Source organism: Microcaecilia unicolor, chromosome 14, assembly GCF_901765095.1.
Source record: "Microcaecilia unicolor chromosome 14, aMicUni1.1, whole genome shotgun sequence".
In the NCBI taxonomy this organism is placed as follows: Eukaryota; Metazoa; Chordata; class Amphibia; order Gymnophiona; family Siphonopidae; genus Microcaecilia; species Microcaecilia unicolor.
Window position 1 is genome coordinate 19,333,988 of NC_044044.1, and position 15,459 is coordinate 19,349,446.

The 15,459-nt window shown below is 44.9% G+C and overlaps 1 protein-coding gene across 1 annotated transcript in view; it reads left to right on the forward strand.

Annotated features, from left to right (window-relative positions):
- Window positions 1-15,459, forward strand: part of DNAH2 (dynein axonemal heavy chain 2) — a 218,871-nt gene that overhangs the window by 167,484 nt on the left and 35,928 nt on the right. The window contains exons 68-77 of the mRNA XM_030186429.1: window positions 1,299-1,365; window positions 3,978-4,128; window positions 4,560-4,708; window positions 7,608-7,741; window positions 8,059-8,203; window positions 9,820-10,019; window positions 10,131-10,257; window positions 10,379-10,565; window positions 11,659-11,807; window positions 13,002-13,185. Coding sequence (XP_030042289.1) covers window positions 1,299-1,365; window positions 3,978-4,128; window positions 4,560-4,708; window positions 7,608-7,741; window positions 8,059-8,203; window positions 9,820-10,019; window positions 10,131-10,257; window positions 10,379-10,565; window positions 11,659-11,807; window positions 13,002-13,185 — 1,493 coding nt within the window. The remainder of the gene's footprint in view (window positions 1-1,298; window positions 1,366-3,977; window positions 4,129-4,559; window positions 4,709-7,607; window positions 7,742-8,058; window positions 8,204-9,819; window positions 10,020-10,130; window positions 10,258-10,378; window positions 10,566-11,658; window positions 11,808-13,001; window positions 13,186-15,459) is intronic.

Here is a 15,459-nt window from a genome sequence, read left to right on the forward strand (position 1 = left end):
AACGAAAAGACGGCATGAGATAGGAACGAAAAGACGGCATGTGATAGAGGAAACCACAGAGCAAAGGTGGCCAAGCAAACAGAGATGCAAACCACAGGTGCAAGTATAAGGTCTTTATTGAAAAGCTGACCTGACGCAGCACAGTGGTCAGGAAATCATATCTGAAGTATATTTGGTGAACACAAATTCCACCACTGTCCAGACAATGTGTCCTGAAGGGACAGTATTTTTGAAAAACAAGCTCAAGAAGCTACTGATAGTTAACTTCCCCAGTAATTTCTGTCTGGGTCACCTTAAAAATAAAAAAGTTACAGCTGAATAGGGCATCCTTCAGCTCTGGTATGCTACACTTGTTTGCTTGATTTATCTTGCTAGTAGCCTGAGACAGTGAAGTTGCTTACCTTTAATGGGGGTTCTCCATGGACAGCAGGATAAAGTAGATATGTACACCTACCCCCCTTTCTGGAAAGTTGACTCCAAAGCTCTCCATTGGATTGAGGGGATTTGTGACGTAGTGGCTGTGCAGAAGTCTCAAGCATGGACTGTGGGTGGGGTGGGTTAGAGACATTCTGCGATAAACTGTGACACTTCTCTTAGTCTCTGTGGGATAGAGTTATTATACGTCCGGGTTTCCCCAGACATGTTTTCTTTTTAGGGAACTGTCCTGGTGTCTGGGCAGTTTCTTAAATTGGGGGGCTTTCTGACCATTTTGGCCAAGTGTAAAAAACCGTTGTACTCGTTCCCAACAGTGGCAGCATAGCCACAGGTCTGCCCACCCACTTTGGGCTCAGCTGATTCACCCATCCTCTCCCTAAAGCCTGGCATGTCTTCCCATTCTTCTTCATCTCACCTCCCAGCAGATGGCACCTCCTTTCTAGTCCCTTCCCCCTCCTCCCTACAGTCCTCCAATCCTCGGATACATTGCCAGCAGTGTCGGTGATTGAGGCATCCACTGCTGGCTGGCTCCTGAAGTCTTCTCTCTGCCGTGTCTCACCTCCTTTGATGTAATTTCCTGTTCCCGCACAGGCGGGACGTGGTAAAAAGAAGACTTGAGGATCCAGCCAGGAGCGGGTGCCTCAGTCGCTGACATTGCCAGTAAGTGCTGAGAAAAAGCCTCCTGCTTTCCCCAAATGTGTGGGTGCAGCTTTTTAAAATAGTTGTGGGGGGGGGGGGGGGGTTGGCATTTTATTTTTTGTGTCCTCTTCTTTGTACCCACAAATATGGTGACCCTACCGTGGGAGCCATTGAGCTCCCGATAACAGCATGCATTGACCCCTTTGACTTTCTCTGCTCTACAGGTGGCCATTGATGATTGATCCCCAAGGACAGGCCTCCAAGTGGATCAAAAATATGGAATTGTCCCAGGTAAGAGGGATCTGACAGAGTTAAAGAGAGAGAAATGGAAGCAAATGGGACTATTTCAAGAGAGACTAAATATATGCCTTAATTTAACTATTTTTGTTGTCCATCCTCCTTAGTAACAGTCACAGTTAATTAAAAAAAAAAAAAAGATGCAAACAGCAGTCCTGCAGAGGGATGAAGGCAATCATGTCTTTTTGTCATATGCAATTGTCTTCTTGTTGGGGAGAGATCCTATGCATACATCCAGTGCAAAGAGTATCTAGCTCTCAGGGAACAAGTACTGTCTCTGGAAGCTATAGCAACAGATCTGGACATAGCAGAGAGCTCCTGTGCTGCTTTGGAGAAGCAAGGCCACCAGGGAGAAAATACATCACCTTGCAATATTAGGAAGTTATCCTGTAGCTGGGATCTGCTTTCCAGAGGATGTGTTATCCTTTTCTGCACTGAGAATGCACATCCAGGGCCATATGTCTAGGAGGATAAACTGCTGCTGCTTTTGAAGATTCAAGCACTAAGAATATAGATAGTTGAGTTTCTGAAAGACAAACTTTTAACTCGTTCACTGCTGCTGCTTGATAGCTAATGGTAGAATTCTTCAAATGAAGGGCAAACTTAAATTCTGAACCCTTAGGTAAAAACACAGAGAATTCCAAAATGGTCCATAAGTAAAAGCAGAAAACTGCATTTTGATTTCAAAATGATGAATCTGGCAACCTCAATACTCTTATGTGCGTAACGCATGCATAAACGTGAGTGCTCACATCAACGTAATCCATAGAGGGAACATTGCCTACAGTCTGAGACCTACATTGTGGTGAAGGAATTCCTAGGATGTGTGCATGGTCTGATATTCAGGCGTACTTATTGGGGCCATAACCAGATTTTCAGCTGCATTTTCATAATGATGGCACTGAAAATCAGTTCTGACAGCTTCGACACTATCAGGACAGAGCTGGGGCAGCCTGGGAGTGGAGCTAGAAGTTATCCGGGTACCACTGGTATTCAGCACCGATACCTGGTTATCTATCCGGGAAAATTAAGTCAGCAAAACAGATCAATTTTGCTATCCTAACTTACGCAGATAGTTATTCCAGTAATGGCAATGGATATCAGTGGTAGCGGGATGCGTTCCGGCGGCTACTTTGTACCCAAATATTCAAAGGTTTGCTGAAATTTACGCACCGGGATGATGTGCGCTAAGAGCGAATTCTGTAACAACAGAGGTGCATGTGACAGCCATTATAGAATAGAAGTCTAAGTCTACATTTACCAGGGCTTTTTTTGAGGGGGTACTTGGGGGTACTGAGTACCTGCACCTTTTCCATTGTCTGCTAAAAGTGACCTATGGACCCCAAGTTTTAATGAAAAAGCTCAGGCTCTACACACCAATTCTGCCTTGCCATAGATTCTGTGACTGGTTGCAGGGGGCCTGGCTATTGTGGAGTGGGGTCCCTCAGTGATCACCCCACCCCTGAAGGGTGGCCTAGCATTTGAGTACTGGCACCTTTTTTGCTAGAAAAAATGCACTGGCATTTACACACCTAACAACTCAATGGCTGGCACAGAAATACTAGTGCACATAACTGCCTGATGTGCCCCCCACCCTTGAAGTTGCGTGCTTGGGAATTTGAGCGTGCAGCTTATAGAATGTTGGGTATTATTAGGAAAGGGATGAAAAACAAAAAAGAGGATATTATTCTGCTGTTGTATCGCTCCATGGTGCAACCGCACCTCGAGTATTGTGTTCAATTCTGGTCGCCGCATCTCAAAAAAGATATAGTGGAATTGGAAAAGGTGCAGAGAAGGGCAACAAAGATGATACAAGGGATGGGACGACTTCCCTATGAGGAAAGGCTGAGGAGGCTGGGGCTCTTCAGCTTGGAGAAAAGGCGGCTGAGGGGAGATATGATTGAGGTCTATGAGTGGAATGGAACGGGTCGATATGGAGTGTCTGTTTACGCTTTCCAAAAATACTAGGACAAGGGGGCATGCGATGAAACTGCAGTGTAGTAAATTTAAGATGAATCGGAGGAAAGTTTTCTTCACTCAACACGTAGTTAAACTCTGGAATTCGTTGCCGGAAAAAGTGGTTAAGGCAGTTAACTTAGCGGAGTTTAAAAAGGGGTTGGACGGCTTCCTGGAGGTAAAGGCAATAGAATGTTATTGAATGGATGTGGGAACAATTTACCATTTCTGGGATGGGCAGGACAAATTGTTTGTTCTTTTGGCTGCTGTCGGAGACAGGGTGCTGGGCTCAATGGATCCTTGGTCTGTCCCGGCATGGCGATGCTTATGTCTTATGTGTAATAGCGAGTAAGGTCAGTTACATGCGTAATTGGCACCAATTATAGCCTACTGCGCATTATCAGCTCATTATTAAGTTACATATGCAAATTGTCCTTATTCTATAACTTGCGCATAAATTTGTGCGCTGTTGGAAATTTGGATGCATAATTTTTTAGAATTGAGGGGTCAGGGCCAACATCTGGGTATCATCTGGCACTGAATATCTGGGTAGAAATTTAAATACTGTGGTCAGCGTTTGATTCCAGTACTGACCAAAGTAAATAGTGTTCAGACTGTTAACATTACTTCTGTCTCGTTCCTGTCCTCAGGGGTTGAAGATTATTGACCTGCAGATGGCAGATTATATGCGCACATTAGAACACTCGGTCCAGTTTGGCTATCCAGTCCTTCTGCAGAATGTTCAAGAGGAACTGGACCCCTCACTCTCTCCAATTCTCAATAAGTCTGTCACTCGAGTAGGTGAGCAGCAAGCTGACTTTACATGGATATGTGTGCCAGTTGAGTCTCCAGCAAGATCTCAAAGTCTGAAGTCTTTTGGATTAAGCTGTGTGCAGTTGGAATATCTGACATACACTTTTCTTTGTGCAACAAAATTCTGTCCAACCTTATGTCTTGAAACTGTGTTTGTACTTATCAAATCTATTTGTGTTGTGATGTCTTATAAAAAAAGTGTGATAGGGGCAATAAAAACTAGAACCTTACTGGAATGGAAGTGTTAGCATGTGTAGAATTGTGAGGTTTGGCAGTCTATGAATAGGTTCTGAGATGTGGTACTGGTGTGTGTTGAATTGTGAGGGTCTGCAGAGTGTGTGAGTAGGCTCTGAGATAATACTATTAAAATATGTTGCGCTCAATGGTCCTGCAAATGTTCCTATTCATGTGTTGTGTAGGTGGCCAACTACTGATCAAGTTGGGAGATAAAGATGTAGAGTACAGTCTTGACTTCCGGTTCTATATCACCACCAAGCTATCTAACCCACATTATACTCCGGAAACGTCTTCCAAAACCACCATTGTCAACTTTGCTGTCAAAGAGCAGGTGAGATAGATTAAACCAACCTACATAGTAAATGTCGGCAGATAAAGACTTGAACGGTCCATCCAGTCTTCCCAACAGTCACACTCATTATCAAGCCATAATTAAACCAACAATGAATGTGATATAAAATACTTGATCAATGTCTCTCTTTGGCTTTTCTGGGACATAGACCATAGAAGTCTATGTCCCAGTGTAACACCAGGAGAGCATGTGATGCGTGATATGATAGAAACATTCAAATATCTCAAAGGTATAAATTAGGCACAAGAAGCAAATGATTTTCAGGAGAAAAAAATGCTTAGAGGGTAAACTCAGGAGCAACATCATAAAATAGTTATGAAAAAGATGGTGGATGCGTGGAGTGGACGTTCTGCAGAGAAGAATTCAGCAAAAATGGTAAAAGAATAGCGATGTTCTCTGTGGACAGCAGGATCCAGTAGCCACACATGTGAGGTGACATCACCACCATAAAGGAGCCAAGCTAGTCCTCTGTTTCAGAGCTCGGAAACCTCTGGAAAAGCCTTCTGAGTTTGTGCTAGAATTGCCACTCAGCAGTCCCTCACAAAACGTGCTTCAGCCCTTGGGTAGAGATGGTGGGATTATATAGCTGGTATAAATGCCCAAACCTAGTTGTGTCCTAGAATGTCCATAAATTATAGTATTCTAGAGTTTATGAAGGTGCTTGTGTGCTCCACCCAAACTCCATCTGTTTGCATGCCCACCATCAAATCATGGCACCTGCTCTTACGCTGGTCAGTATTGGATCCTCAGAAACTTAGCAGAGATTGGGTGGCAGAGGCGGGGCTGGTGGTTGGGAGGCGGGGCTAGTGCTGGGCAGACTTCTACGGTCTGTGCCCTGAAAATGACAGATACAAATCAATATAAAGCAGAAGGAGTGGGAATGATCCTTCGGCGCATCAGATATCTCCTTCCCAGAGAACTGTTCCGTACCCTTGTCCACTGGCTTGTCCTATCCCACCTGGATTATTGTAGTGGTATTTATGTGGGTTGCCAGACCTCCTTGTTGAAAACGTTCCAAACGGCTCAGAACACTGCGGCACGGCTCATCCTTAAAGAAAGGCGTTTTGCACATGCTGAACCCCTGCGATTTAAACTTCATTGGCTGCCAGTACAGGAGCGCATCGCTTTTAAGATCTGCTCCCTAACACATAAAATCATTTATGGGGCCTCCCCGGATTACATGCTCCCCTTGATCGACCTTCTGCCTAGAAATGCCAACCCTGCTGCTCGGTCCTATCTCCACCTCCATTTTCCGAATTGTAAGGGAGTTAAGTATAAGAAAATCTTTGCCTCGTCCTTCTGTTACTGGAGTCCCAAATACTGGAACACATTACCTCGTCACCTTAAAACTCAAGAGGATCATGCCCTTTTTAAGAAGTTGTTAAAGACATTCCTCTTTGCTAAGACTTACCACTCAACTTGCCATGTTGATTAAAGTATCCCTTGTCCCTTACCCTACCTAGTTCACGTTGTTAGTTTCTTCCCTCCAACCTACTTCTTTATGCTTGACTAAGCTATTAAGTTTGTACTCTTATTTAATTCTCTGTGAGCCACATTGCGCCTGCATGAGTGGGAAAATGTGGGATGTAAGTAATAAATAAATAAATAAATATGGGCCAGGCTTATCCAAAGACTAGAGCCGTGGGATCTACTGAGTTCTCGTTAGATACAAATCAAGGTAAGGTATACACAAAAAGTAGCACATATGAGTTTATCTTGTTGGGCAGACTGGATGGACCGTGCAGGTCTTTTTCTGCCGTCATCTACTATGTTACTATGTTTATAAGAAGTGTGGTGGCTAAAATACTACCTTTTATGCCTATTGTTTGCACCAAAAATTAGATGCCAACTTATAGAACTACCACCTCTCTGCTTTAGACATTTGATCAAAACAAATTTACAGGGGTCAATATTCAGCCCATGGCTGGTAAGCCTCTTCCAGCCATGGGCTGCACTAACCCCAGAAATTCAATGCTGGGGCATGCACGACTCCTGGCAGTTAACCGAGCAGCAGCCGATATTCGGACCGGTGCCTGATTAACTCAGTGCATAAAGTTAGGGCAGCTGTTTTGCAGTCCTAACTTTATGTGGTTATTTAGCCAGTTAGCGGACTGAAAATCGCCATTAACCAGTTAACGCTCCATCCTAACCCTGCCCTCAGCCCTAACATCCAGTGAAGGGATTACTGGTTAATGGGCATATTCAGCAGCATCAACAGATCAAGTGCCACTGAATATCAGCTGCTGGCTCACTCACTGGGGTTTTGAATATCAACCCCACAGTTTGTAGACACATAAGTACATAAGTACATAAGTAGTGCCATACTGGGAAAGACCAAAGGTCCATCTAGCCCAGCATCCTGTCACCGACAGTGGCCAATCCAGGTCAAGGGCACCTGGCACGCTCCCCAAACGTAAAAACATTCCAGACAAGTTATACCTAAAAATGAGGAATTTTTCCAGTCCATTTAATAGCGGTCTATGGACTTGTCCTTTAGGAATCTATCTAACCCCTTTTTAAACTCCGTCAAGCTAACCGCCCGTACCACGTTCTCCGGCAATGAATTCCAGAGTCTAATTACACGTTGGGTGAAGAAAAATTTTCTCCGATTCGTTTTAAATTTACCACACTGTAGCTTCAACTCATGCCCTCTAGTCCTAGTATTTTTGGATAGCGTGAACAGTCGCTTCACATCCACCCGATCCATTCCACTCATTATTTTATACACTTCTATCATATCTCCCCTCAGCAAATAAAAACCCCAAACAATGCGAACAAGTGAAGAGAAACAAGAATAAGACCATCAGAAGGAAGGAGGGGATGAATGAGCCTGGGAATGCTTACTCGGGCAGAGAGATGAGCTGTTCTCATTTGGCAGGGGCTGGAAGCACAGTTGCTGGGAATCGTGGTGCGGAAGGAGCGTCCAGAGCTGGAGGAACAGAAGGACTCGCTAGTGATTAATATTGCGGCTGGCAAGAAGAAGCTACAGGAGCTGGAAGATGAGATCCTCAGGTAACCACAGAGACAAGAGAGAGAAGGGAGGAAAGACAGCAAATTTGAGATTACATTGGTGAAAGAGAAAATCTAAATCTAGAAAGTCAGTCTCAGCCCAGAATTGACTGATATCCTCAGTTTAAAGTTAAGCTTAGTTCAGCTAGTCATTGCCATACCTGCCCGTCTAGTCTGCAGCATCTTGGGCTTAACCAAATAAATTACTGATATGGCCATAGCTTTCAGCTCATCAGATTCAGTCCAGTGGATGAATGCAATAAATGCCCCAAAGCTGCATGTGAGCTCCTCTCTAAATTGCCTTTTTGTGCTTGCTGCAGGTTATTGAATGAAGCAACAGGATCTCTGCTGGATGATGTGCAGCTGGTGAACACCCTGCAGACATCGAAGATCACTGCTTCTGAGGTGGGAGAGCAATTGGAGACTAGCGAGGAGACGGAAATAATGATTGACATGGCCAGGGAGGTCAGAAGCCAAAACTGTGTGTGTGTGTGAGAAAGAGTCTGGATAATTGGTTCTCCTTCCTACCAGCATACCTACCAATAATGCTTTTAAAATGAATAGGAGGAAATATTTTTCCACTCAATGACTATTGAGATATAAATGGAGAAAGACACTACTGTCCCTAGGATTGGTAGCATGGAATGCTGCTACTCTTTGGGATTCTGTCAGGTACTTGCGACCTGGATTGGCCACTATTGGAAGCAGGATACTGGGCTAGATTGATCATCGGTCCATGGCCGCCGAGAGGGGAGGTGGGGGGGCAAAATTCCCTGGGCCCGGGCCTCCAAGGGGGGCCCAGCACTGGGGTCTCTCTCTCCTGCTCCTGCCAGGACCCGAGTGATTACGTCCCGACGGGAACAGGAGAAAGAAAACGCTGGTGCCGCGGCTGGGGAGGACCCAGAGGAGCAATTCCAGCACTGCTGTTCTGCCCAGCTGAGCGGCAGCTTTTCCTCTCATTGCACATGCTCAGTTTTGAAACTGAGCATGCTCTGAGAGAGAAAGCAGCTGCAGGGGCAGGCAATCAGCAAAAGAGCAGCGCTGGAGGAAGATGTCTTCTGCTACTACTACTACTACTTATCATTTCTATAGCGCTACTAGACGTACGCACCGCTGTACACTTGAACATGAAGAGACAGTCCCTGCTCGACAGAGCTTACAATCTAATTAGGACAGACAAACAGGACAAATAAGAGATAAGGGAATTACTGAGGTGGGGATGATAAAATAAGAGTACTGAACAAGTGAGTAAGGGTTAGTAGTTAAAAGCAGCATCAAAAAGGTGGGCTTTTAGCCTAGATCTGAAGACGGCCAGAGATGGAGCTTGACCTACCGGCTCAGGAAGTCTATTCCAGGCATATGGTGCAACAAGATAAAATGAACGGAGTCTGGAGTTAGCGGTGGAGGAGAAGGGTGCAGATAAGAGAGATTTACCCAGTGAACAGATTTCTCGGGGAGGAGTGTTGGGAGAGATGAAAGTGGAGAGGTACTGAGGAGCAGCAGAGTGAATGCACTTATAAGTCAATAAGAGGAGTTTGAACTGTATGTGGAAACGGATAGGGAGAGGCCTTGGGATCCCCACCAAGCCAACAAGGTATTTCAGCAGCAATCTGGGGGGGGGGGGGGCAGTGGCGGCAATTGTGGGGGGGGGGGGCAGCGGTGAACCTGTATCAGTCTGACCCAGTATGGATATTCTAATGTTCTTAAGTAGATCTCCTGGGATATGTGTGCTGGCTGCTGTGCTGAAGTTCTGGCACAGTGCACATATACTGGTGTGAGAAAGAGCAAAGCAGCCATGATGTATTTGTGTTGAAGTGAAGGAGCAAAGGTGCTCCTGTAATTTGCATACACTAGTATAAAGAAATAAAGCTTCTGTGATGTGCTTGTACTGCTGCAAAGTGAGTATATATGCTGGCGTGAAGACACGTGTGCCCTATGAAAGAGTAAAGCTTCTGTGATATGTACTGTACGAACTTGTGCGTCCCCTGGTGTGAAGGGGGAAAGCTAGGGGAATGTGTGCATGGAGGTGTGAAGAATTAAAGCTAGGTGTCCGTGGTCATCTGCCTGCTTTTCTCCACCAGGGATACCGGCCTTGTTCTCAACGAGCCTCCATCCTGTTCTTTGTCCTGAACGACATGGGCCGGATTGATCCCATGTACCAGTTTTCTCTTGATGCGTATATTGATCTCTTCATCCTCAGTATTGAGAAAAGCAAACGTAGCACCAAGCTAGAGGAGCGGATCACCAATCTGAACGATTATCACACTTACTCAGTGTACAGGTAATGAGTACCACCAGGCTAAAAGGTTATCTTAGTTCACAGGTTACAGAGTCCAGTTTTTCATCTCTTCGTCAGGCTTTGAGTGATTCTGTGTTTGTTTCCTTCTCACAGGTATACGTGTCGGGCCCTCTTTGAGCACCACAAGCTCCTGTTCAGCTTTCAGATGTGTGCCAAAATCCTGGAGGTGGCTGGGAAGCTGAACATGGATGAGTACAACTTCTTCCTGCGGGGTGGAGTGGTGAGTGTGCCGATACTGGGACCAGCTGCAATTGCTGTTTCTGTCTAGGAGACAACTGAGGAATTTCAGTTCCCTGTGTCATCACCCTTGTCCCTTTTGCTGCTCTATCTTTTTCTGATAGGTACTGGACCGGGAAGGACAGATGGACAACCCGTGCAGTAACTGGTTGTCTGAAGCAAACTGGGACAATATCACAGACCTGGATAAGCTCACTAATTTTCATGGGATCATGAGTTCCTTTGAGCAATACCCTCGGGACTGGAACATGTGGTATACCAGCATGGAGCCTGAGACTGCCATGTTACCAGGTGAGACATAGCTGAAAGGAGTAGTGAGAAGAACTTCAGACTTGCTAGTTGTAGTCCCACTAACTCTTGATAAGGTGCTCTGATGACCCACAGCACTGAGACACCTTAATTCCTTTATTATACTACTCCAGCACTGCTTATGATCTGCCTCCATCGTTTCAGATTTTTTTGTTTCTTTAACGCAGTGTGGGTTTAAGAAGGTTTGGACAAGTTCCTGGAGGAAAAGTCCATAATCTGCTATTGAGATATAAATGGAGAAAGACACTACTGTCCCTGGGATTGGTAGCATTGAATCTTTCTAGTCTTTGGGATTCTGTCAGGTACTTCCCAATGACCCACCTTCAAAACTGAAACTTCCTAACTCCATCCAGCACTCTCTATCATTCTGTAACTCTTTCCCCCAGATTCTACAAAGGTCATCCCAGTTTGAAAGCCCAAAATAATTAGTTAATGGGATCCAATGATTTCATTATTGGAGCTAACAAGCACTTAATTGGCACTAATTGTGATTTGGCCACCGACCTGGCTGTGCGCTGTTCTGTAAGAGCGGACACTTAAATTGGATCGCATGCAACTCAGAAGTGGGTGTGGCCATGGGAGGGGCATGGGCGGGTCAGGGGCATTCACAAAAGATGTGGGTGGTGTTACAGAATAGCAAGCAGCTGCACCCAATTTGTTCAACAAAATTTTACACCAGTTTTCAGCTGACGTACGTCCTCATGTCCAAAGCTGAATGCTCATCCTGAATCGCCCTTTATAGAACAGCGTTGAGCACCTAATTTTGTCGGCCTTTTGTGACCTTCCCCTAATAGTGACCTTCACACACTCTGTCGCCTACTCTCCACATGTTGCCCTTCAGAACTCCGTGTGACCTTCCCCCAGCAGTGAGTCTTCCTAACACCTTCATACACTCCCCCAGCACTTACCTGCAGCTCATTTGTCTATCCCCAAACCTGCACACAGGGTCCTTTTAATACCCACTCTCCTGGAAACAGTATTCCCTGTGACTGTACCCTAGTGCTGACCCTATAATTCAGGATCCTAACTGTGAGTGGGAGCAGAGGCAGTGCTAACACCATCTGTGGTTTCCTAGGTGAATGGGAGACATCATGCGGTGAGATGCAGCGAATGCTAATCGTCCGCTCCCTGCGCCAGGACCGTGTTGCCTTCTGTGTCACCTCTTTCATCATTAATAACATGGGCTCCAAATTCATCGAGCCTCCTGTGCTGGATATGAAATCGGTAGGTGACCAGCTAGGGCCAATGTTGCCATTACTGCGCAGCTGTTAAAAAAAATGACCACGTGAGCAATTACCGACACCTATTTTGTAGGCAGTAAGGGCTCATGCGGTAATCCTGCGGTGACCAGTTAGCACACAATAATGTAGGATTAGCACCAGAATGCCCACTCTCTGCCCCCTCCAGCAAATAGTTTTAAAATATTTTTAGTGTGTGGTTTTCACATGCCAATTCAGATGAAGATAGAACCTGGATTATGCTCCCCTATTCATCCCTCTTCCAACCCTTCACTATACATTCTTCCTTACTAAACAACATACCTTTCCCAATTACAGTCCCTCCTCCCACTCCTCTACCTGTACCATCCTCCTTCCCTATCCATCTTACTCACCCATATTTTATTGACCACCTCTTTATTCACTATATTACAGCCATATCCATTCTATGTTACTTTGTAATCCTGACATACTATGTAAGCCGCATTGAACCTGCTAATAAGTGGGAAAGCACAAGGTATAAGTGTTACAAATAAATAAATCTTACAGCAGGATGCCTGAGTGTGTCCCACGGTAAGCCGTTTTAAGCCTACTGTAGCTTAGTTAAAGGGCCCCTTTATCTGGTCAGAGTTGAATATCAGCACTGACCAGATGATTTTTGCTACATCCAAGAATGCCTCCAAAACAGCCTCTCTTTATGTAAATTTTGTATGCCATTGAGTTGGTCTAATAAAAGTTAGCAGGTGAGCAGGGGAAAGTATTCAGGTCCCAAGATTTGTCTAGCTATTGTCAAAAGTTAGTCTGATGAACACTTTGAATATCAAACCCTACTGGACTCAAAATGCCCACTAGAAGAATGGGTGACACTGTTCAATGTGCATGACTTTAGCTTCATTTGAGGGAGGTGTCCTGGGGGCAGAGTTTGTACTGGACTGAAAAATAATGCACATGGATTATATTTTCAAATCTAGTCGTGTTATCTTTCATGAAAATTTACCTGCATAAAAGACAGCAGGTGCTTCATACTCACAACAGTTGGCAAAAAGAAGATACCAACATACTATTCTTGAAACTAGTGCAAAATCCATGAATAAAAAATGCCCACAGACTTTGCAGGAAAGTGGCTAGTTTGAAAATAGTGCCGTGCTGTGCTTTAGCAATCTGTACCACTCCGGAATGACCTCTCTTCTTTTCCCTGCAGGTTATTGATGATTCCACCACAAAGTCACCACTGATCTTCGTGTTGTCTCCTGGCGTGGATCCCACCAGCTCCCTTCTGCAGCTGGCTGAGCAGTCTCGAATGGCGCACCGCTTCCAGGCTCTCTCTCTGGGCCAGGGGCAGGCTCCCATCGCCACACGCATGATCAAAGAGGGAATCAAAGATGGTGAGCAGGTTTCCCCTCCAAGAACCTGCTTATCATACGATATTATTTCCCCCGCTTTAGATATCCATTCTCCATATGCTGGACCCATACTAGCATTCAGCTTCTTAGCTGTGACAGTTCTTGATGTTCAAACAAATGCAATGCGTTTTGTGTAGTTCCTTAAAGCTTTTATTTTTCATCCCAAAACCTCCAAAGATGCAATTAAGGGTTCACATCTTCTATTAGACCTGATATGTCCTTAATTTTATCAGTTACATCGTGGTTGCAGCCATACTGTAATCTGAAATAGAAATCATCATGTTTTAAGTCTTTGCTAATTTTAATGGTTATAAAAGCATACTGATAGCATTTGAAAGATATGCTTTGGCTCTTTTAAGTTTCTGTACAGACAAGCAGAGAGATGCAGGCACACTTGTCTACAATACTTTTCTTTTTCTTTCATTTTTAAAAAAATCCAAGCATTGTCTTCCCATGATGTATAGTTTAGCTCTAGCTACCAAGGCAGGACAAAGAGCACTCGCACAAAGAGGATAGAAACAGAAGGAAGACGCAAGTGTAGGATGGTCTCTGGCTAATGTACCCAATCAATCCAGTCAATACGACTCTCTAAAAGCCTGCCTAAAGAGCCAGGCCTTCAGATTGGCCTTAAAATTTTTAAAAAGATGATTCAGAACAAAGTGAAATTAGGAGGTTGTTCCAAACATGGGTTGGGATGAATGGAAGAGAAATGCACAGTGTCTACTTGTCTCATAGTGAGCGACCTTAGGACTGGGAGGAACAAGACGATGGTCATTAAGTAAACGGAGAGTCTGAGTGGGTGAATAAGGGTTGGTAAGGAAACCGAGGTATTCTAGATGGCCGAGCCTAAGAGCCTTGAAGGTGAGTGTTGCTACCTTAAAGATTATGCGCTCTTAGATGGGCAACCAGGGATGCTGTATTAGAAGAGGAGTGGAGTGATCTGAGCAACGAGCATGACAAAGTAACCTAATTGCGGAGTTCTGGAGAGTTTGTAGCATTTTCAGTGATGACTTTGGTAAACCTGCATAGAGACTGTTGCAGTAATCGAGACAGGTGGTGAAAAGAGAGAGAATGAAAGCAGGGAAGCTATCATGGTTGAAAAAATGACATATGGTGTAGAGCTGGCAAAAGTGGAGAAAATAGATTTTAGATAAGTGCGATATTTGTGACTTAAAGGAGAGGGAAGAGTCCCAGATGATCCCAAGATAGCCACAGTTGGTGACTGGGGTTATTTGAGTTCCAAACAAATTGAGAGGATGCGGTTGGGGTGGGGGGAGGTTAGTGTACCAGAGAATTGGCAAGCAACGGTTTTGTCAGCATCGAGAACTAAACGGTGATCAAGCAACCATTGAGAAACTGAATCTAAACAAGCCTGGAGTGGGGCAATTGAAGAGGGGAGGGGTAGGTTGGGTAGCGCAGTAGAATGTCATCAGCATAGAAGTAAGCAGAAATCCTGATGGACTGGATGAAGGCGGCAAGAGGGCTCAGGAAAAGGTTAAATAGTAACAAAGAGAAAATCCAAACCTGGGGATGCCACAGTAAAGTTCCTTGAGAGGAGGAGTCCTGCACCTATGCTCCTCTGTGGATGAGGAAGAATGAGTAGGGGAGGGACTTGGGGAATGTGGGTATACCCACGCATGCTGCTCTGAGCTGGAGGAGAGCTCCAGCATGCTGGCTCCATTGATGGCTGCATTCCTCTGCTGGTCCACTGTTCCACTGATAATGTCACATAACACCTCCACACTACCTCTAGCAACCACCGGGGTCCTGGTGGTCCTGGCAAGCACTGCACAGGCCTTGTTGACAACTGTGCATGTGCTCTTGTCCTCATAATCTTCTGCCTCCCTACTGGCTTCCCACCTGTCCTGAGCAAGTATCCTGCCATCAGGGATTCCCCTGTATGACTGCTGTGACCCCCCCCCCCCCCCCCAAAAAAAAAAAAAAAAGCTCAGGGTCACATAACTCCCCAGTAAGAATGCCTACAGCTCACACATCAAAAATACTAGTCATTCAGTAATTCACAGTTGTGGGTCACTGACCAGTCTTGGACCACAGTGCTAACAAACTAAAATGTTTGGGGTATAAATTTAAAGCAATAAAAAAAAAGGGACAGGAGAGGCTCCTAACCATTTAAATCAGTAGTGTTGGGTTATCTGCCTAGAATTTTAAGACAGATTGGATTATAAATAAAAGAAATAAACAGGGATATTCAGATGAAGTTAAGAGCTTATAGGCTGAGGAGTAGTCTACTTTTTT